This window comes from Cucumis melo, chromosome 12 (genome assembly GCF_025177605.1).
Source record: "Cucumis melo cultivar AY chromosome 12, USDA_Cmelo_AY_1.0, whole genome shotgun sequence".
Taxonomy (NCBI): Eukaryota; Viridiplantae; Streptophyta; class Magnoliopsida; order Cucurbitales; family Cucurbitaceae; genus Cucumis; species Cucumis melo.
The window spans coordinates 19,964,344-19,986,887 of record NC_066868.1 but is presented as its reverse complement, the minus strand read 5'-3'; the positions used below and the strand labels follow the sequence as shown (position 1 = coordinate 19,986,887).

At 29.7% G+C, this 22,544-nt stretch overlaps 2 protein-coding genes across 2 annotated transcripts; one reads left to right on the top strand and one right to left on the bottom strand.

Annotated features, from left to right (window-relative positions):
* The first annotated feature begins 11,032 nt into the window (after positions 1-11,032).
* LOC103498324 (protein LIGHT-DEPENDENT SHORT HYPOCOTYLS 4-like) lies at positions 11,033-12,303 on the top strand. Its single transcript, XM_008460901.3, has one exon. It carries the CDS (start codon positions 11,415-11,417, stop codon positions 11,934-11,936), a length of 522 nt encoding a protein of 173 aa, XP_008459123.1. The 5' UTR covers positions 11,033-11,414; the 3' UTR covers positions 11,937-12,303.
* A 2,137-nt stretch (positions 12,304-14,440) lies between these two features.
* Positions 14,441-17,106, bottom strand: LOC127144172 (uncharacterized). The gene is made up of 3 exons (XM_051079741.1): positions 16,170-17,106; positions 15,161-15,942; positions 14,441-14,992 (listed from the first exon to the last, which is right to left on the bottom strand). The coding sequence occupies exons 1-3, from the start codon at positions 17,104-17,106 to the stop codon at positions 14,567-14,569; spliced, it is 2,145 nt and encodes a 714-aa protein (XP_050935698.1). The 3' UTR covers positions 14,441-14,566.
* Positions 17,107-22,544: the final 5,438 nt, after the last annotated feature.

The window sequence follows — 22,544 nt, the reverse complement described above, 5'->3', positions numbered from 1 at the left end:
TTTCAAGATTCTTTATACATGATCGCTATTATTTTTTGTACACAATCATTTATATTTTGCCACTTAAATAATCTAAATTACTTTTTTTCAAGTGTACACGGTTTTGAACAACCATATAAAAGTTAAAAAATAAATCTTTTATATTTGCATGAACCAAATAATAGTTTAAAAAAAAAGAAAAAGAAGAAAGATGAACGAAAGAAATAGGAAAGAAAAGATGAAAGATTTTTAAAATCTATAGTAAAACTGCTAATAGATAACCATTTTTCTGAAAAAAAAAAAGAAAAAGAAAAATCAACAAGGGAACTAAATTAAGATTTATATATCCAAATTATGGAAACTAAAATTAGAAAAGCTAATAGAACACAAAATTGAGAAAAAGGAAATTGAAAAAAGAGGGACAAAATGGTATTTAAATTTTAATTATGGTTATTTTAAATTTGGTTGTGTTTTTTTGATTGGGTATAAGTTTAATCAGAAATGATGTTAAGGATATGATAGAAGATCGATTCCTACGTGTCATGATAAGATTAAGGATGAGAAGAAACAAATAAAGTTCGCTTAAACATGTTTGACTTTTTCATTCTCATATTTCCTATCTAATTACTCTTTAAAACATTTTAATTATTAAAACTACATATATATATTTATAAAATAACCATAAATATTCATCCCATTTATAAATTTTTATTATTGTCTATGAATAATATTGAGTTTATCGATAACTATCTCTACCTATCATTAACAATTGCACTTCTTTTTTTAATTATTTAATCTTAATATATAATTGAAATTTCTTTTTGTAAAGTAAAGTAAAAAAAGAAAAAGCGAAGAATTTGACATCAAGGAAGCTGTTAGGACATTTCTATTTTTCCTTTTAATGACTGTTATAGAGTTGGCCTATATATTGCAAGTTGAAAATTTGGATGGTCTAAAATAAATATAAAAAAGCATCAATTATGATATGAAAGGATTGAAAAAGTTATACTTAAAAAATGAAAGTCATAGGATTTGGTTTGGAAACTTCCATAAAAAATAATTATAGGCTATCACGATTCAAAACATTATATATATAATATTGTACAATTTATATGGAAATATGGTTATTATGTTTGTGTCTTACTTCTCCTTTCGAGAATTATGGTACGGTTAAAAAGTAACGCTTTTTTTTTTTTTGTTAAAGTATGTATTGTGTTAGTTGCAATTATACTCTTAAACATTTAAAATAAAAAATTGAGTGATAAGTTTGTATGATTTGGAGTGGTTTTGTAATATATGTTATTATGAATTATTAATAAAAGTAGGAGGATAGAGAATATTGGAGGGAAGAAGAGATAGAAATATATGCCCTTTCTTTTCAAAGGAAAAAGAAATCTTAATTTCTTTCCCATAAAAAAACTTTTCCTATAATGTAATTATCCTATTTTAAAGCACATCAAGTTTTTTTTAGTGAAGCATCAGACAAAAAGTTATATGAATGAGTCGGTATATATATTCTCTTTTGTTCAATAAAGATATTTTAAAAAATCTTCTTCTTCTTTTTTTCTAGATTTTTTTAGGCCTTCGTTGATTGATCGAGAAATTACAAATTAATTCTCGTCAAAAAAATATAGAAGAATATTATCTAGAAAATGAAAATTTTTCCATAAAGCGAGGAGAGAAGCCCTCGCAGAGTTTCAAAATTGCAAAAATATGAGTTGATTTGTCCACTCTTCTTCGAAAACATGAAGAAAAAAAACACGAGCATGAAAAATAATGTCCATCAAAATATCACATAAAGAGAAAGTCGTGACCATGTTTCTAAGGTTGATAACGTAACACTTCGATTTTAGGAGAGAAACATGAATGAACCATTACTATATCTGAATGAGAATAATATATTCAGAAGAGGACACGAAAGTATGGTTAAGACATGTTTAAAAGAAATTAAGGTTATTATCTATACCAACCATGGATACTTTTGTTTTTTGTGGCTCAACCCTATGAACTTCATAATTAAACATGCTTAGTTCTTCGGAGCAATTTTATGTTGGATGACCCTCCTGAAATTTTTTTAAAGATGTATGATAATGAGGACAAATCATGTTGAACGGACTCTCTTCATGTTATTTTTTTGGAGAGAACTATATGACAAGGGAGATGTAGGAGATGTAGGGAAGTATTAAGAAAGCCTTGAGGAGGAAGCAATATTTTTATTCTTGGTTTCTACAATTAGTATAATGTGTTAGTGAGGTAAAATATATATGTGATATTTTATCTGAAAACGGTACAAATTTGTTCCAATCTATTAGCATTGTCTAAATTATATATGTGTATAAAATTAGTTTTAAATGGTAACAGTTCATAGGGCAACATATATATAAGAAGTGATCCTTATTCTGATTTTGACTCCCTATAATTAGTTTAAATTATGTTCTTATTCCAACCCCATTTTAATATTCTGCCAACTTAGACTAACTAGTTTAAAACCATATATATATATATATATATATATATATATATATACTCTCAGTTAATCAAGAAACATATAAGTTGAACTTCTCCATCCCACGTATTATTGAACTAAGAAAATAAAAAAAAAAAAAAAAAAAAAAAAAAAAAAAAAAAAAAACAAGACATTTCGTAAATAGAACGTTAAGACTTTTTAGTCACATCATCCTCTCTCTCTCCATATATATCATCAAATCAAAGTAAGTTGATTTCACTTTCATTTAGTTGTAATTTGTACCATTTGGAGCACTGCTAGATGACATAGTCCATGGCTTTTCAGTTGGTCATGTGGCAGACCTAACACCATATTCCTTCCTTTAGGGGTCCTCTTTGATCATTCTCTACAATATATATAAGTCCTCTTGTGATATGATTGTTGCCTACAATTTATTGGCATTGAATTAAAGATATTTGAATGTATGGCTTTTAGATTTAGTGGTGTAATTTAACACAAGTTATTTGAAACAATGGATTAAGAGAATATTTCAAGATTACTTCTCACACACCCAAATTTGTATTATAGCATTATTGGAAATTGTGACTAAATTGAATCATTGTGTTACGAAAATTTAAAGTTTATGAATATAAATTTATATTTGTTCTTAAATTTTGTCACTAAACAATATTCTATTTATCCAAATACTTTTGAAAACGTACAAAATCTTACAATTTAGTTTTATTATTTTTAAAAATTATGAAACTAATAAAGATTAGTTTTAAATTTCTAAAAGACAAAATCTTAGAGTATTATACACAAAATAAAAATAAATAAATAAAAAGCATAAGATATGAATTAACACAATAGAAAAGATATGTTTTTAAATAAAAAGTAAATAAATTTAACATATATATATATATTGATAATTATTGTTCAACTAAATTCAATCATCTTCTTTGGTTCATGAACATTTTAATTAATTAAGAGGGAGATTATTATTAAATCTCTTCTATTTAATAGTTTAGAGATTTCTTCTTCTTCTCCTTATTGTGTGGATACATTTCATGGATTTTTGTTGAATGCAAGACAATATTAAAAAGTAAAGAGAGCATATGGCTACTTGTACTATTGTTTTTGCCTTTAATTTGTAAGCGTAGCATTTTAGGAGCTCTTAACATGGACTGTTTTTGGCTCAAAGTTTACTGTTTATCACTAAATTATTATCCCATGTTGGTTGTCTTTGGAAAACTATTCTTCTTAGCCAAGAAAACTCGATCGACAATGCCCATGCCACCTTGTGGACGTTTCTTGATGTGTTGTTATTGTTGTTTCGTGCACTTTCTTCTTGAATGATGACATGAAAGAAAAAAAAATCTCAAAGATTGACAGTTTTGTTGTTTGATACTATTGAAAGGTCGATAAATTTATATCGGTCATTTTATTAGTAATTATGATTAAGAAATGTTGTATGTTGAGGATGATGTCTAACATTGTCATGAATATTGAATCGGAGTAAAAAATGGATTAAAAATAATATAATATCAAATTTAAACTGAAAATAGAAAGTTGATGATACATATATATATATGCCTGGGAAAAATATATAAAATTTGAGTTTGTTGGGTTAACATTGCCATTTGAGATCTTTTCAAAAATAATTAAAAAAAAACTATTAAAAAAAGCTCGAGACAATTTTGCTTTTTTAATTTGTTTTTAGGAAAATTGTAAAAAAAAAAAAAAAAGATTAGAGTATGTTGGATTCCCTTCTCAAGATTAGATGGAGATAATAACAATTTTAACAAATAATAATAGACACTCTCCCCGTAATATTAGTAAAAGTTAAATATTCTTTTATTTAAATATAATAAAATAAATTAAAATATTTATAAAATATAATAAATATTTCAATTTATTTACGATAGACTGTAATATACCAAAATAGACTGCTATTTGTTTCTATTTTGTATTATAATGACATAGATATTAGTCTATCTTGATCTAATCACAAATAGATATAGATTGTAATAGTTTGTTGTAATTTCTATAGAAAAATTATCATCTAAAATAATTTTGTATTGAATTTATTTTAATTCATCCAGCTAAAAGTTTTAAATTTGGGATGTGATGTTACTTTATACCAAACTTGAAAAGGTCATCCTATGTTGAAAATAAATGAAATGTGTGTAACTAATTTCAAGCTAATCTATACTATATGTTAGGCATCAAATTAATACTTGATCTAACATATACTTAAAATGACAAATTTATGTGACATTACACATATCTATTCTTTCTTTTATGTACTTTGAGCATTATATTAATTATTTAGTATTCAAGCCGAGGAACTTTTAGGAGGGTAGGGTCATGGCCCCTATTTATGTATTTCCTTTTATTCTCTTTCTTTTTAAAAAAAAAAAAAAATCATCTTTATATGTATTAATTTATGTATTTGCTAAATTATATAAATTGTTCCTCAACTTTGCATTTTGGGTTAAAAAAAAACATTTTAACTTTCAAAAGTTTCAAAAATAACAAAAAAAAAAAAAAAACTTTCAAAGTCATTAAAGTTTTGTTTCAAAAATGTCCATGAATTATTGAAAAGTTTCAAAAATATAACTTGAATAAAAAATTTATGAACTAAAATTATTCATGTCTAATTGAGAAAACAACTCTAAATAATAAACATCTCTACCGCTAGTACAATAATAAATTTATTTAAAATTGTTAGGTTTTATGAGATTTACAATATTTGTTTTATGGCTTCAGATATCAAAAATGTCATAGCATTATCGTTGTTGTTTTGAAAAAGGAATGGTCTACCAAAATGTTGATTTTGCAAGATACTTTCTTTTATCAATGGTTGCCTTTTCTGTTTTTCTTGTGGACATCGTCTTTTATTAAGTGTGCGATTTTTATAGACGTTAGGGTTGCTCGTTTGTGATTTTGATGTGCTTATTTAAAGGGCACTTAGTCCTCTGGTTAGAGTTTTGGTCATTCGCGGTTTGTCTTAATTAAGAGCAACATTAGTTTTATCTTGTCGTAGTTATTGTTTCGACTTGTGTTAGAAGAAAGGGAACGTTACATGTATTGGAGACATACTTCAACTTTACAATTGTGCATTTTGATTTATTGAGAATGGATATTATTCTCTAAGCTTAGGGGAGCCTAAATTTATCAATGAGATATCAACATGTTCAAATAGATTCATCCTTAATTATACTAACGATAAATATATTGTCAATTGCTTAGAGTTATTTTTGCAACAACATATTAATAGTTTCAATTCATATACTAATTGTGAGAATAGTTGTTTAACTGTTTCTTAAGTTCAAAGGTTTATGGATATTTTTAAAACAAAATTTTAACGATTTCCATCCAAAACTAACAATAAGGGTTTTTTTTAACCCTTTTTTGAAAGTTTGAGGATATTTTTGAAACTTTTGAAAGTTTAAGGGTATCTTTGACATAAAATACAAAGTTTAGGATATTTTTTATAATTTAGCCTTCTAAAATTTATAGGTACATTCCTAGAATATTTAACTAGTTACAAATCTATCTTTCCTTCTTACCTATTAGAAAGGAGAGATGGCCATTATTGGCAAAGATAAATAATCTCTTGTTTTATATATATATATATAGATGAAAGATATTCTAGTGGTGGCATGGGCTCAATACCTATATATAAAAAGATCGCAATCGTAAAGATTTTATAACTAATCAATTCAAAATTAAATTGATTGATTAAACACAAAGTGATATCTGTTATTGGATTTTCGGGCTAAAGGATACGTAGAAGCGACATAGTGAAGAATAAGATCAAGCTACTAGGCCAAGAAAATGAAAGTAAATAGACAAACAATTAGGGCGAGAGAATGAAATGGGCTTAAGGAAAAGATCTAATTGGCCTTTGAGCCAAATTAGCTCAATCGGCTTCGGTTTCGATCAAAGATGAGGTTGAAGCTGACATTTTCCGTTTGGTGATCAATAGAACGTACTACAAACCCATTTGGATTTCAAAGGAGGATCGTTGGGTCAAATTAAAAGTCAAGCCAAACCTCCTCGACCTTGACCAAGCAGAGGTTGAAGCCAAAAGCTTCAAAAAAATTTATAAGTGGAACATGCTAAAAGCATGCCCTAATCCATTTAGCTAGAGAGATAACCTAATAATGACTCGAAGACTCATACAATGATGCCCTAGGTTAGGTCTCCTCTATGAATACATTATTATGACCTTAGTGTGGAAGGGAATCCATTCTAATACTCAAACTCTCTACTTGCTACGTAAGTGTCGGAGCAATACGAAGCAAGCACCGCATTGGTGTGCATATGTTTTCATCCTGCATATCACATTTTTCTCCAAATTATAAATTTACCATTATTGTCATATCAAGGACATGTATTTTTTTTTTCTCTTGTCTAAATATTGACATCAAATAGAACTCATCTATTTTTCAAATGAAGCTACACATTATATTTGTTTTCTCAAATGAAGTTACATATAAGATATAAAAACCAGGAGTATTAACAAATATAGAAATCAGATCCAAAATATTAATAAATAGAGTACAATATAAATTAATTTGTAAATATAGAAAAATTTAAAACTTAACTCTCAAAATCTATCATTCATTCGAAATCTTTAAAAATGATATAAGCTTCTAAAAACAAGCAATAAAATGAGATAAATTGATATATATATATATATATAAAAGTAGTAAAGAACAAATGAGGGTATCACTTTCACATGAAATATTATCCTCATAATGATACCTAAGTGGGGTTGGAATTGTGGCCACCAATGACCCTCAGCTTTTTCCCCTCCCAAATATCCCAATCAAAACCACAGTCTTCCATCTCTTCACAACTTCAAACTCCATTAATATTCATATATAATGTATACATATATAATAATGGTGTGTGTGGTACCATTTTTTAAACAACTTCAATTCAAAATCTGTCTTTTTCAATATTACAAAAAAAAAAAAAAAAATACACTCTTCTCCTCATTATTAATTCATAAATCAATTTCCACCACTACAATATCTATTTGTCTTGTCCATTTCAAAACTTCATTTTTTAAAAAAAATAAAAAAGCTATATTTTTTTTTAGTAAAGTAACAATAATAATTTGATTTTTGTAATTAAATTAGAGTTATCTCAAAGGTTCATGTTTGTTCCATCAAAAGAATCTTACTTGGAGACTTAGTTTTGGACGAAAGTTGAAATTGCCCAAATTCTCTAGCTTTAATATTTTTAGATTCTTTAGGATATTTGTATTAATTACATAGTTTCATTAGATTCTTACACTCCCAAATTGCTATCTATTTGATCATTTTCTTTTCATAATGGTCGTAAATATGACATTCATGTGCTTAAAATATTGTTAATACCAGAATTTTAAATTTAATGTTATATTTGGAAGTCTTTCAAAAAGAGTAAAAATTACATAAATGTAGTTTCTAACTAAGTCTTTTGTCTTTTTACGATCTATTTTCATATCACTAACCAAACACATTCATGTTTACGATTTTTTTTCTCTCAAAATATAATATAATAATTATAAATGTATTTTTGATCAACAACCTAAAACAAATTTGATTATTAAACTTTATGTTGTTGTAAATAAATAAATAAATGAAAGAAGTAATTAAAAGAACAAAAGTTAAAATAGAATGAATTTAGCATCTGCCCTGCCCCAAGAGGAATATTATTGGAGGAGATGTATGTGAAGATTGTTTAGGGGGTAAATAACCAAATACTACATTTGGAGATTAATAAAGAAGAAAAAGAAAGAATATATTGATTTTTTTAAAAAATAAAAAATAAAAAAGTGTGAAAAAGTATTATTTGATATTCAAAATAAATAGTAAATTTAGGTACACTTTTTAAATTGGATTGATGTTATCTTTAGTGTTTGCCCACACTTTTGTGTATTCCTTTTCTCCAACTAAGCATAGTGTGTATTATTTGTTCTCATCAAAGGAGAAAGAGAAAAATAAAATAAAAGAAAATCATTCATTGAGACACACAAAAGAAAGAAAAGAAAAAAAAAAAAAAAAAAAAACTAAAACCTGTTTACTTCTGTTGCTGCTACTACATACAATAAACTAATATTTTACAATTTCAGTACTAAAATTATTTGAATCATGTTTAAAATAATTTTACCAAAATTGTAATTATTACTTTTCAAATTTTAATAAAAAGAAGTTAACTTCAGAGTAACAATAGAGCAGGTATTTGATTTAAATTTTAGTAATCATGTTTACTCCAATTAATTTTAATAAATACTAATTAGAGTTGGACATTAAAGTATTAAACAAATAATAAAGATGATGTTTCTTTCTTTTTTTTTTTTTCTTTTTTTTTTCCTTTTTTTTATTCGTATTGTGTGATGTAGGTTGAACTTTGAAGGATGATAAAACAATTTGCTTCAAAATAATATTTGACTACACTACAGAATTAATTCCCTTTTTTCCATAAACTTTATTAGACTTAAAATTAAGTTTTAAGTCTAATAAAGTTTATGACTTTTGAACAGATTCATCCATTAAAAATTAGGACTTACTGGATTTGAAGGGGAAAAAAATTAAAGAATTAGAGACCAATTATACGTACACCTATTTAAAAATTCAAATCTCTAATTAAAAAAAAAAAAAAAAAAAAACTAAATAGGCCTACTATTTATCACAAATAAGTCTATAGATTTTTAGAACTTCAAAAACTAAAATCATAATTGAACCCAAATATCAGTACTTTTGTCTCTAAATCTTCAAAATTATTATTTGAAGTATTTTAATTAGCAAAAGTCGTAACAACGTTATAATCATTTACCATCGCAATATATTACTTTATTTGATAGATATTAAATTTTCTTCATCTTTCTTTCTTTAATTTCCTATTATTTCGTAGACAGCAATTCAAACCTCTCACTAAAAAAAAAAGAAGGAAATATTTTTAATTGCACTACAGTTGCATTTAATTATCATTAAAAAAAAGTTTTTGAAATTCAGATACAAAAGTAGAAAAAAAAAAAAAAGAATTGAAAGTGGATATGATTTGATTTTAGAGATGGCTATAAAAATAAGAATGGATATGATATGATTAAAGGAAGTTAAATTGAAAAGAGAAGTAATTATTGAGCATAAGGCATATTCAGATATGTGGGAATTAAATAATTGAGAGCGTGAGGAATAGAATTTAATTTTTAATAATTGAAGTAATCTAATAAGAGAGGGTATTTTCGAATTTAAATTAAAAAAAAAAAACTCAATAATAATAATGATAATAATAATAATAAAGAAATTAAAAAGGAATGACAGTGTCCTAACTAATCCAATTTAAAAAGATAATGTTATAAGTGGGAAAATAAAAAATAAAAAAATGTGGGAAAAAAACAAAGTCACGTCAGCATTTATATTCGGGCATTATGAGGGCAGAATCGTACAAGGCGCTACCACACCAAACATGGGAACACCAAATGTCTATTCTTTTTCTTACATCACTCCATTTCTTTTTTCTTTTTTACCACTTTTTTCATTTTACTTTTTATCTTCATATTTATAAACCGATTTTAAATTTATTCTTCCTCTTTTCTTTTCTGTTTTCAATATATTATACTTCCTTTTTTTATTATTATTATTTATTTATAAAACACTTAACTTAACTTAATGTCTATTAATCTAATTAAAATTAGTATAAAGTTCATTTTAATTTTATATGTGACCAAAAAATATTTAGTGAAAGTTTATTATTTAGGTTTCTTTTTAATTAATTTTAAAATTAATTATTAAACATTAACATTAAAAAAAACAATCAAAATTGTTCATTTTCGAAAATAATAAATAGTATTTTTCTTTGTTTTTAGATCTTGTTTTCAAAACTTGTAAATATGAGATACACATTTTCAAATTCACAACTAAACATATATTTTAAATTTTTGAATCAAAGTTTAAAATTTTTAAATCAAATCAAAACGTGTTGTGTTTTCGAATACGGTGAAAATAAAGAATTTTTTAGCTTTTAATTAAATCCTTTTTCAAAATAATTTTTAGATAACGATCCAAACATATCCTTACGCTTTTTTATTTGAACATGTTCATTTATAACGTGTATTAATTTTCAAAATGTTCTTTTAATAATCCCTTTAATAATAAAAAAGTCTAGAGTAGTACAATTTTAAAATTAAAAAATATTTATAAATTTAAATTAATCATAGACAAAAAATTAGATTAGACATTAAAGAAGTTATTAAATACAAAATTGAATTTGAGTATAAAGTAATTGAGCTTTGTATGACAAAATTACGGATCTTACATATATGGTAATTTTTGATTTTTTAATTTTTATTTTCGGGTACGATTAATGTCAAAATTGAAATATAGTTTTGAAGGAAATTGAACACTACAGTTGTCATTTACCAATTTACTACCTATACACAGGTGGATTCAATTATTAAAAATATAGATCGAAGTAATATTAATTTCTGTCATTCATAATGAATCATATTAATTAACAACACCTATAACTATAACTATAACTATAAGCTATAACTTTACTTGAATTATTATTTAAATTGAAGTCCATATGTATGTGTATGTAGAGAGAGAAAGAGAGAGAGAGAGAGAGAAATAAAAGAAAAGAAGAAGTGGAATAGATAAATGGAAGGTTAGAAATAAGAATACGTAAAAGCAAGGCTAGTTATCCAAGGGGGAAAGAAGGAAGCAGAAGAACAATATCATATGACGTGAAAGATACTTGAAAATGGTCCTCAATGCCATGACGTGGCTGTCAATGCTGTGGTCCCCATCTTTTGTCTCCCGAAATCGGCCCCACACCACTTTTTCTTTTTTACCCATTTTGCCCCTCCTTCCTCTTCCTCTCCCTCCCCTTTATATTCTCTTCTACTTCTCTCCCTCTTCCCCTCACTTTATTTTCTTCCCCCTTCTTCTCCTCCTCTCTTCCTCTTTTTTTTTTAATTTTGCTTCTCATGTCAGCCGCCGTCGCTGCCGCAGCCGCCGCTGCCCTCGGCCGTCGCACCTCCTCCACTTCCACCCCTTCCTCCTCCGATTCTTTCTACTCCCACTACTACCCCTCGGCTTCCGTCTCTGTCCGACCACCGCCATTGCTCAGCCGCTACGAGTGCCTCAAACGCCGTGACTGGAATAGATTCCGCCAGTACCTGAGAAGCCGCTGTCCGACATTGAGCCTCGCCTGTTGCAGTGGAGCGAATGTCGTCGAGTTTCTCTGTTATCTCGACGAACTAGGGCAGAGTAAAATTCATGGCGCCACCTGTCCTAATTTCGGCCAACGTTACCCGGTGGATCCTTACTGCGATTGCCCAACTCAACAGCCGTGGACTACTCTCGTCGCTCTCATCGGCCGACTCCGTGTCGCGTTTGAGGAAAACGGCGGAAATCCAGTGACGAACCCATTTAACACTGTCGACGTCAAAGTTTATCTCAACGATGTTAAGGATTCTCAAGAAAGATCCCGAGGAATTGATCGGTAAGAGAAGGGAAGGGATTAAGAATGAAAATTGAATTTGTTCTGCTATATTCGACGCCGAGCTCGGTGGCTATGGCGGATTCTGATCAATCATCGACCGAACTGACATGATAAGTTTGATGACTGTGAAGGAGTTTTAGATATATTTGGATTAAAAGGATTAGATGACACTCCCAAGAAGAATTTGACTGATAAAAATGCTTAATTTTGGGTTTTATTTTTTTTGTACAAATTAAAAGAACTTTTAGTTGAAAGGGGAAATGGACTGTTGGGGTTGAGAATATTTAGAGAAAGAGAAAATGGGTTTGTTGATTTCTTTGTTTGTATTAAAATAAAATGAGTGAATTAAAGTGGAAGTTAAAATTTTATGAGATGGGTTTTGTTTTGTTCTAAATTTGTGTAAGGACTAAAAGAGGATTTTTTTTAGGTCATGATGTGAATTGAAGTTGGGGATAAAAGAAAGAGAATTCCTTTGATTATGAAAAAGGAAGATAAGAAAAATGGTAAAATAATTTGATGGTGGATTCCAGAATACTTTCTACCCAATATACAATTCTCTCTTCTTTTTTTTTTTTTTTTTTTTTTTTTTTCTCTTTTCTCTATTCTAAAGATAGTAATTGATAACTTATCTCATGCTGTTTTTATTCAACTTTCATCCAATGAGAAAAAGTTAAACTAACCCTGTATAAACTAATTTTTACACTTCTAATTTCTTCTTACATCCAACCACATATCCATTTTTTTTTTTTACACAGTTGTCTATGTTGCCATTATGTTCAAAATATTTGTAGATATATAACAATGTAAAAAACTTTACACATATCTCATATCATATAAAAGAGATAAATTATATCGCTAGTAGAAAATATTACTATATGCTTAATTAATAGTCTTAAAAGTGTTAACAAATAATGCAATTATTCATTGTTTTACGTTTGTGCGACAAAGTTCTATTCTCATGTTACGACTTCTCATCACAATCTAATAACAAATATATATATATATAAACGGGTGTGTCGTATTTATTAAAGTAGGTCCGTATTCATAAAAGGATAAACAACCAATCATTAATTATGACGATAGATGCCATTCAAATCAAAATCAAAGGACTGCTTACGGTTAATATATTGTATTGGTCAGGAAAAATTAAACCTCAACCATTCGTTTTAAATGGGATTAAGATTGTGGTAAGAAAACAATTTGAGAATCAAGTTTGTTTGTAGTATTTTTTTTTAAATATATAAATTAAGAGATTAGATGACGAACATTACCCAAGGAGAGAATTTAATTAGTTTTGACTTTCATATATCTTTTTTCTTGTGAATGTCTTACAAAATATTATCATAAGAATCTAATAGTGGATTGATTGATTATTTTTTAAGAAAGATAAGTGTGATAAGAATAATACACATAACACAAGAATCTAAGCTTTTGTCTTTGATTAGTTTAACAAATGATATATGGTTATAATATTTGTATATATATATCAAAATCCTATTTATATATATAATATATGTTTTAGGTTCTAAATATATCCTTTGTTTGTAATACTTTTAAAATGTTTGATTCTCATATTGATTTTTCTAATTTTAAATTTGTATATAGATAACTTTTTAGATTACGTCATAAAACTTGTCCTCCAAGTTATGCCAAAAAGAAATTAAGTTAAATTAATAATTAATTCAGATTAAGAACAAGTTAACTTTTTAAAATTAAAAAATAATAATAATAATAATAATTATATGCACATTCACAACATAAAAAACAATATCCTAAATTTGATTAAATTATTATTTTAGTTACTCAATTTTAAAGTGTATTTAAAGATCTATTTTCTTATTAGTAAAAAAAGATAATATTTGGTGAACTATTTGAGTTTAATGTGTTGTTAAGAAATCTTAAATTCAGTCCCTGCATTATTTATTTATTTACTTATTATTGTGGTTATTTATTAGCATTTAATTTTCATCCTAAATTTTTGGAAACGAAAGAAAAATATGATATTTGGGTTGCATGAAAACTATGGTTATTGTTTTAGTCAATTTATATTGATGATATTTATATTTATTATTATTTTGTTCACACTGTCTCTCTCTCCTCTTTTTTCTCTGTCCTTTGGAATTGTTAATTTGGTTATGGTATCTTTCTTTCCCCCACATGTCCAAGCAAAATCAAGAGAGTACCCTATAGTACACATAAAGAATTTCACAACAAATTTCAAAGTTTTGTATATATCCAAAAGAGGAATTAAAAATTATAAAAGTACTCGTTGTTAATTGTTAATAAATAATATAATAATGATAACAACTAATTAAAACCAAAATTTTAGTTTAAATATTAATTATAGGGTTGAAAATTGTCAAAGTTAATTTTGTAGCCACATAAAGTTGTAGGCCACATTATAGATATTTAACACCTCATATACAATAACTTCCACATTTCAATTCCTTCCTTTTCTTCCCAAATAAATGGTGGGGAGAAAAGAATACCACATTTATACGTATAGTCTTGAGAAAAAGGTAGATTATTATTGAACGGTTTGAATCAAACAAATAGAAAGTATTTACTACACACACAAAATAAATGCTCTATATGCTAAAGCTAAAAGTTTATTATAGAAAACATAATATCACGTCACTGTAAAAATGGTGGAAATTTGCAATTTCTACGATTGTGACCAGCACGATGACAATGGCTGCATCTTGAGTGACTTTTCTTCTCGCCAATTGATAATATTCTTTGTTTTCGCGGTCGTCCTGCTCGACGCTTGAAAGTTGGAGGTAGTATGTTATTCTCAATCCCAATAGATTTCCAATTGGCATGGTTCCCAACCGGACGAACTGATCCAGTATAAGTTGAAATCAAAGTACTTGACAAAAAATACTTGGAAACAAAAGAGTAAGTATTCATATTACGCCCACGAAGAACAGCAAGAGCGTGGGCACATGGAATTTCATCAAGATCCCAAACGCGACAGGTACATGATTTGCAATCTAACCGTACAATAAATTGTTTTCTTCCATCAATCACTTGAAATTCAACATCATTAATAGCATTAACCTGAAGAAAAAAAAACTTAGTCAACGTATATGGTTTATCCCTGATAGAATCTATCGCTGATATAAACAATCACTGATAAGAATCTATCAGCGATAGAGTCTATCATTGATAGGTCTTGTTACATTACCCTTTAACTAAATAAATAAACATTGAAACACAAAAACTTACTGTGAAGCTTCTTGAGTTTTGATGTTGAATTCGTAATTCTCCCTCAGCCCAACTAGTTAAAACAGTTCTCATACAACATGCAACTTTTCTTCGATCATAAAACCAATTTTGAAGTATTTGTCTGATAGAATCGAGTAATGCTGCAACGGGCAAATCTCTAGATTCTTTTAGAACTGCATTTAAGCTTTCTGAAATGTTTGTAGTCATCATTTGATATCTTTTCCTTGTACAATATGCTCGAGCCCACTTTTCAAAACTAACCTTACTAAGATAGTCTCGTATACTAGGATACATAGACTCCATCCATCTCATATTAGTCTCAAAATCAACAACTGTATATGCTTTTCCACATCTAAAGAAGAGCTTATCAATTATAGGGTCCTTATATATCAACTTCAAACTTTTTAGAAGGTGTTGCAAACAAACGCAATATTCAGCATTTGGAAAAACATTATGAACACTTTTTGGGATACTTAAATGTCGATCAGATATTACAACTAAATCTTCCCGATCCCCTAAACTATTCTTTATATTCTCAAAAAACCATCTACAGGATGCATCATTTTCAGAATCTACAATACTAAAGGCCAATGGGAAAATTTGATTATTACCATCAATTGTTGAGGCTGTCAAAAGAGTTCCACCATATTTAGATTTCAAAAATGTACCGTCAACTGATATATTGGGCCTACAATATTTCCATCCTTCAATGCATGCTCCAATAGCCATAAAACAGTACTTAAAATGTCCCTCTGTATCAGTTTCATAAGCAGTGAATGAACCTGAAATAAAAAATATTATTAAAATGTCCCTCTGTATCAGTTTTACTATAGGTCTGTCACTGATATGGTTTATCACTGATAGACCCTATAGTAAACCACCATAACACCAGTCGTATGATGATATGCTCATTTACTATAAGGCCTATCACTGATAGAACTTGTCAGTGATAGACCATATCATTAAAAGCTTGATTGATGATATATAAATTGTAAGAATAAAAACATACCTGGGTTAATTTCTTTTAGTTTCATGAAAAAGTTTGGAATCAAGGCATAAGATTCTTTTGCTTCACCATTCAAAGAATTCATAGCAAGTTCCTTTGCCCTCCACGCTTTATAATAGCTAACATTTACACCAAGTTTAGTACGCATGTGAATCATAATATCATTTGGAGTTGAACGATCAAAAGAACTAAAGTCTTTTCCAATACAATCACTAATCAGTGATGAAGATGCTTGTTTATGAGTAGTTTGAATAACATTTATGGAGCAATTGTGATTAGCAATATACTTCCTTAGCCGCCATAATTCCCCACCCTTGTAACGAGATGCACGAACATACCATGGACAATTATCTTGGGAGCACTTAAACTCAATAGATTTAGAATTTGATCTCACAGTCTTGAACTCAAAGTTGTTCTTTATAGCAATGTAGTAAAATGACTTTGATAGTAATTCCTTGCTAGCAAACATATCCTTTTCTTTCAAATCAAATGTAGAAGACAAGCTACTAACATGAATATCCGTAAGAATTTGAAAATCGTCATCAATGGAAGAAGAAGGCAGCAAAGAACACAAATTATCCATCCCACTGTCAACAACACTAGACCATTCTAAATCCATATCAGGGACATGAGCAATAGCATGGGCAACTAATGGATGTCTTGTAATTTGCCCTTTAACTAAACTTAGAAACCAAGTAACATCTTTATCTTCTTGAATTTGAACCACAGTTTGAATATTAGTGATACCATAATCCAATAAAATTGACAGTTGTATTGAAGAAGGAGATGCATCAAATAGAACTTCTCTTAATATCAAACTCACAAAATTTTCAAAAGACATCATCTCATCAACCAATACACCTGTAGTCTTGTAATTCAAGTAACTATTTGTATCATCCCACTGTCCACTGTGAAACACTACTATGGAAAGTTTAATCATAATTCCAAATTACTGCAGAATGTGCAAAAAATAGTGTATTAGTGCTAGAAGACAAAGTGTCTATCAATGATAGACTTGTATCATAGCGTATTAGTGATAGACTTCTATCAGTGATACACTAGGATACAAGTCTATCACTATCATTAATAAATGAAAATGATAGACATGTAATTCTGCAAGAAGATGAATTCATATCCAAGATTACAAACAGAAAAACTAAAATACTAAAAAGAAAGAATCTAAAGATTTAACGAAACTAAAATGAAAGACTACATACCAGATGATTTAACGAAACTAAAATGAAAGACTACATACCAGATGGTTGGAGGCGGAAGAAGTTGTGGTTGGAGACTGAAGATGACGACTGGTTGGAGACCGAAGATGACGACTGGTTGGAGGCGGAAGAAGGCGTCGTTGGAGGCGAATGGAGGCGGAACAAGGCGTCGTGCGGAAGAAGGCGTTCTTGAGAATGGTAAGGCGGAAGAAGTGAGAAAATCGTGGAGAATATATTGGAGAGGGAGAAAATCACGCAGACGAATGGAGGAGGAGAAATTCGCGCCAGGATTGTTTTTAAAACAAGGGTAATATTGGAATATATTTTAAAAAAATCATCAATTTGCTATATTTGCAAATTGTTTCATAAATTGCCATATCCTTAATATTTTATACCAAATCTGTTATACATTACAAAAACTCTTTTTTAAATATTTCAAATTTATCTTTTCGTCTTTCTTCTCCTCTTTCGCCTATTTCATCGTCTTTCTTCTTCTTTTTTTTTTTTTTCCTTTCTTCCATCCTTATCTGTTTCATTGTCTTTTTTTTAGAGTGTTATTTGATTCATCGTGTATCAAATATAAAAGATCTATTTTTTTCAAACTTTTTTATTTGGTTGTTCAAATTCATGTACTAAATATAAAAGACCGAAAAAAAACGACGATTTGGGTAGTCAAATCTAAATGATCTTGTACAAAGAATTCTAAAAACATCTAAAGTGTACAAATGTAATGTAACGACCCAACTTTTTATACTAAGTTGAGATCATTACTACTTGTTATGAAAATTAAACTTCTTCAATCAAAATGGAAAATAAAACAAATGCTCATAATCAAAATCTCAAATACTCATTAAAATCATGGGTAAACAAAGGTAAGTAGAAATAAATTTAAAAATAAATTCCTAGCTCGGGTCCTATCTAGTTTTAAAAGAGTAAAAAATAAAAGTGCATAAATACTGAAATAAAAAACTAATAACATAAGGCGGAAGCAAAAGTGTTTCCTTATGACACACCACAGTCACTTTTTGTCATTCATCACCTTTCCTCGGCCCTTACCTCTACCTCTGCCAGAAAAATTAAATATAAAAGAATGAGTATAAAAATATATTCAGTAAGGGATCTATTACTAGTCCCACTAGGCGTCTATTAACTTCCTATTAGTGTCCTGTAAAGTGGTACCTCTAAATTGGCACGTTCCCAAACATGCACAATCTGTGATTTCGTAGGAATATCTCTGGTCTTCGGTGAATCAAAAGGAACACCTAGGACAAACACTACAAGAGACGGGGATACTCCCGACACACAAAAACGTAGGAAAAAGTGAAAAAAACGTCGAAAAAGGATATGTCGACGTTTTTCACGACGTTGGGAATAACGTCGAGAGAAATGAGTCGGGAGAGGCATTCCCGATGGCGTACCAACACGGCGTCGGGAATGCCTCTCCTGACGTCGTGACATGCGTCGGCCAAAGTGGCGTCGGGAGTTCCTCTCCCGACGGACCTTATGTCGATGCATGACGCGGCGTCAGGAATTTCTTTTTATATATTTTTTTTAGATATGTAATTTCTAATTTTTTTCCCTAAAATATTTTGCTCAAACATTCACAACGACATTCGGATTGCTCAAATATTTTTTCCGATGTTTTGGATTAAATTAAAACAAATTCAATATAAATTAAGAAATACAAACACAAATTAAAAAAAAATTAAAATTAATAATACGAATAAGTTCAAAAAATATTAGTAAGTTTAATACAAAAACTGTAGTTCTCATAATACAAAAAAACGCAAACATAACAAAAAGTCTCCAAACGAGGCACGTATGCGTCATTCTACACTTTCAGTTCTACAATGATATAAAAGTAACTAAGTTTAATACATATTATATGCTCACTGTATACTATCATTGCAAAAACTTAAGAATAAGGGAGACATATATACGTACCGCGGAACATAGCTTCCATCTCCGTAAAATTATTACGTGGGTATGACAATGACATAATGGTTATGGACACAGAAAACAAACATTCAATAAGCTATTCAACATAAACAAGCTACCATAACTGCAAGATAGTCAAAACAAATCGTAACACACATATTACATTTTCAATTCAAAACATAAACCCCCTTCAAATTTGAATGCAACCATAACCCCCCATTCAAATTTGAATTCAACCATAACCCCCTACAAAAATTTCAATTTAGGTAGTAACCCCCTTTCAAATTTCAATTTAGCTAGTAAACCCCCCTCCAAATTTCAATTTAAGTATAACCCCCTTCAAATTTCAAATTAATTAAACCCCTCTTCAAATTTCAAATTCATTAAACCCCCCTCCAAATTTCAATTCAACTATAACCCCCATTCAAATTTCAATTTAACTATAACACTCACCCTCCAATTCAATTTTCAATTTAACTATAAATCCTAAACCCTAAACCCTTCAAATTTTAATTCAACCACAAATTACACACATTCTATACAAAAATACATTTAACAAATAAAAATCTATTCCAAAACAAAATCCTAAAACAATTTTCTTAAAAAAAACCCTAAAACTTATATTTAAACTAAACAAACTTTATATTTAAACTTACCTAAGGTGCCAGACGACGGTGGAACGGCGACGGCTGACAACGATGACGAAACAGAAGGCGGCGAATCTTCGTTTCTCTCTTCTCCCTTTCCCTTTCGTTTTCAGTTCTGTGTAAAACATAATTGAAACGTTTATAAAGGGAATTTCCCGAAGTCGCACGAAAGTGTCGGGAGATCCCTTTTACGGCGTCGGGAATAAGGGTATTCTTGACGCTTACTAAATGGTTTTTTTTACGCGCAATAGTGCATCGGGAAAACCCCTTATTCCCGATGCCGTTCCCGACGCACTGTGCATGACGTCGGAAATAAGGCGTATTTTAAATTTAATTTGGCCTTATTCCTGACGTTGTTTGGCCGACGCGTGCTTGACTCATCGGGAATACCCTTTTTCCCGATGCCACTCCCGACGCATTGTGCGTGGCATCGGGAATAGGGTTTTCTCCGACGCGGCTTTCACTTCTCGTCTATTTGGTGTCGAAAATATCCTTATTTCCGATGTTTTTTGTGCCGACATCCTTTTTGGCGTCGGGAAAGCCCTGATTTCTTGTAGTGAAAACTGGTCTTCGGTGAACACAAGGAACACTTAGGACAAAACTAGTCTTTAGTAAACTCGAAAGAAACACTAAGACAATCAGGCTGTAAGTGATCCCGTCGAACCATTCATATACATAGCATCCCATACTGGACTGGTGATCCCGTCGGACTATGCAGTCATAAAAAGGTGGTGATCCCGATGGACACTCATAAAAAGGTGGTGATCCCGATGGACTACGCAGTCATTAACCATAGCATGTAGCATAACATAACATCAAGCATGACATGAATATTAATCATAGCATTCTAAATCATGAGATTAATATTTCATGAATAAACATCAACATCATCAAATATCATCATCAACATATCTCACCTTCATAACTATCAGTCATCTTATACATAAACTCTGTCATGACTATTACTCATTGTAAACATAAGTTCATTATGCATCTTAGTTACATCAATGCATAATGGAAAATTACATGCAAGCTCTTACTTCAGTTTGAAAGTCTAGTAGGAGAATCTCTTACCTGTAGATTAGTTTAATCCAAAGATATTCCTAACAGCAAGGTCAAGCTTCCCAAGTAAATTCCTAAACAGTAAGGGTAAAATACTAAGCTCATAACTTAATTAACATTTGCCTAAAGACTCAAAATCATTGAGTTCAATTTACCTAAGGTTGATGTTGAATTCCAATTCAACCTTGGTTAGGAAAAGTTCCACAACTCAACCTTCTAATTAAAATCTAACCAAATTAATCCAAAATTAAATTAGTTAGAGTCCAAAATTAATGTGTGTTGGTGTTGGATATTAACCAAAACCCAAACAAACTTACCAAAAATAGGTAAAAAAAGACCAAAATAAGCTTGGCGGCTCAAAATGGCTTGGCTAGAGGGGAATTGACTAGGCGGTTCGGCTTAGAAGACAGAAATCGGCTCGAGCTGAGGTTGGAAGCGACTCAGATGCTACAGGCGTGCGACAGGCGTGGGACTAGTGTGCGACTGAAGAGAAGAGGGCAACTCGAGTTGTTTCAACTTGGCCGACGATCGACGACACGGTAAACGACGGAGACGAACGACGATCTGCGACGGAGGCTTTGACGGTTGGACATGGCGGATGTGAATCGAAGATCGTAACGGCTGACGACGAAGAGGGAAGAACGACACGCATCGAAGGAAAGATCGATTGGGTCTGTCGTTTGTCGATGGCAACCGCTGAAGGTTCATCGACGGCGTGCTGGACGGGGACGACGCAACGGAAGACGGACGAAAATGAGATGGCTCAAACAACAGACGCTAGAGAAGATGTACGACTTGCGATGGCAAGGCTAAACGGAGGCGTGCAGCGGTGGAGAGAGGTGGGGGTAGTGACAGCGGCGACAGAATTGGTTGTTAGGGTATTGTGAGGAAGAAAACGATGAGTTAGGGTTTCCAATAAAGAAGATGATGAATAGTGAACGCACGCACTACGAAGCCTATTTAAACAAAATAATAATATAATTATTATTATTTTTACTTTTACGGTTTTTCCTTCTTTTCTTGCTCTTTTACAACTAAATCAAATAAATCTTCTCTTTCTTCATTTAAAACCCATAAAATCTTCTTTTTAAACTTCAAATCTTCTCTCTCTTCAATAACTCCTTCCATCAAATATTCTTTTTATCTTCCTAAAACAATATATCCTTAAATAATTATATTATCTTCCCAAAACAATATATCTTCATAATATAATTATTTTCACTTCAAATTCAATTAATTATATAATAATACATAATTATTCAAAATTTCCTCAATTACAAATCACTTAAAAACAAACAATTTCAACAATTATATCACATAACACCCAAAAATTTCAACATTAGCCAAAATTAAACTTAAGATAATTAAGATTAAAATTACTTTAATTTGAGGTGTTACATGTAAATAAATCTAAACGATCGTGTACGAAAAGAATTTTTTTAAAAATCATTTAGCCAATCTAAACGATCATGTACCAAATCTTGAAAAAAAAATCGTTTAGATTTTGCTATCCAAAT

What these genes read in the sequence shown, in the direction of transcription:
- LOC103498324 (XM_008460901.3), top strand. Translation starts at nt 11,415, where the DNA reads ATGTCAGCCGCCGTCGCTGCCGCAGCCGCCGCTGCCCTCGGCCGTCGC.
- LOC127144172 (XM_051079741.1), bottom strand. Translation starts at nt 17,106, where the DNA reads ATGATTAAACTTTCCATAGTAGTGTTTCACAGTGGACAGTGGGATGAT. An exon ending in ACTAAAAGAAATTAACCCAG is followed by an intron (nt 15,943 to 16,169) that starts GTATGTTTTTAT and finishes TTTTTATTTCAG; the next exon opens with GTTCATTCACTGCTTATGAA. An exon ending in AAAACTCAAGAAGCTTCACA is followed by an intron (nt 14,993 to 15,160) that starts GTAAGTTTTTGT and finishes TTTTTTCTTCAG; the next exon opens with GTTAATGCTATTAATGATGT.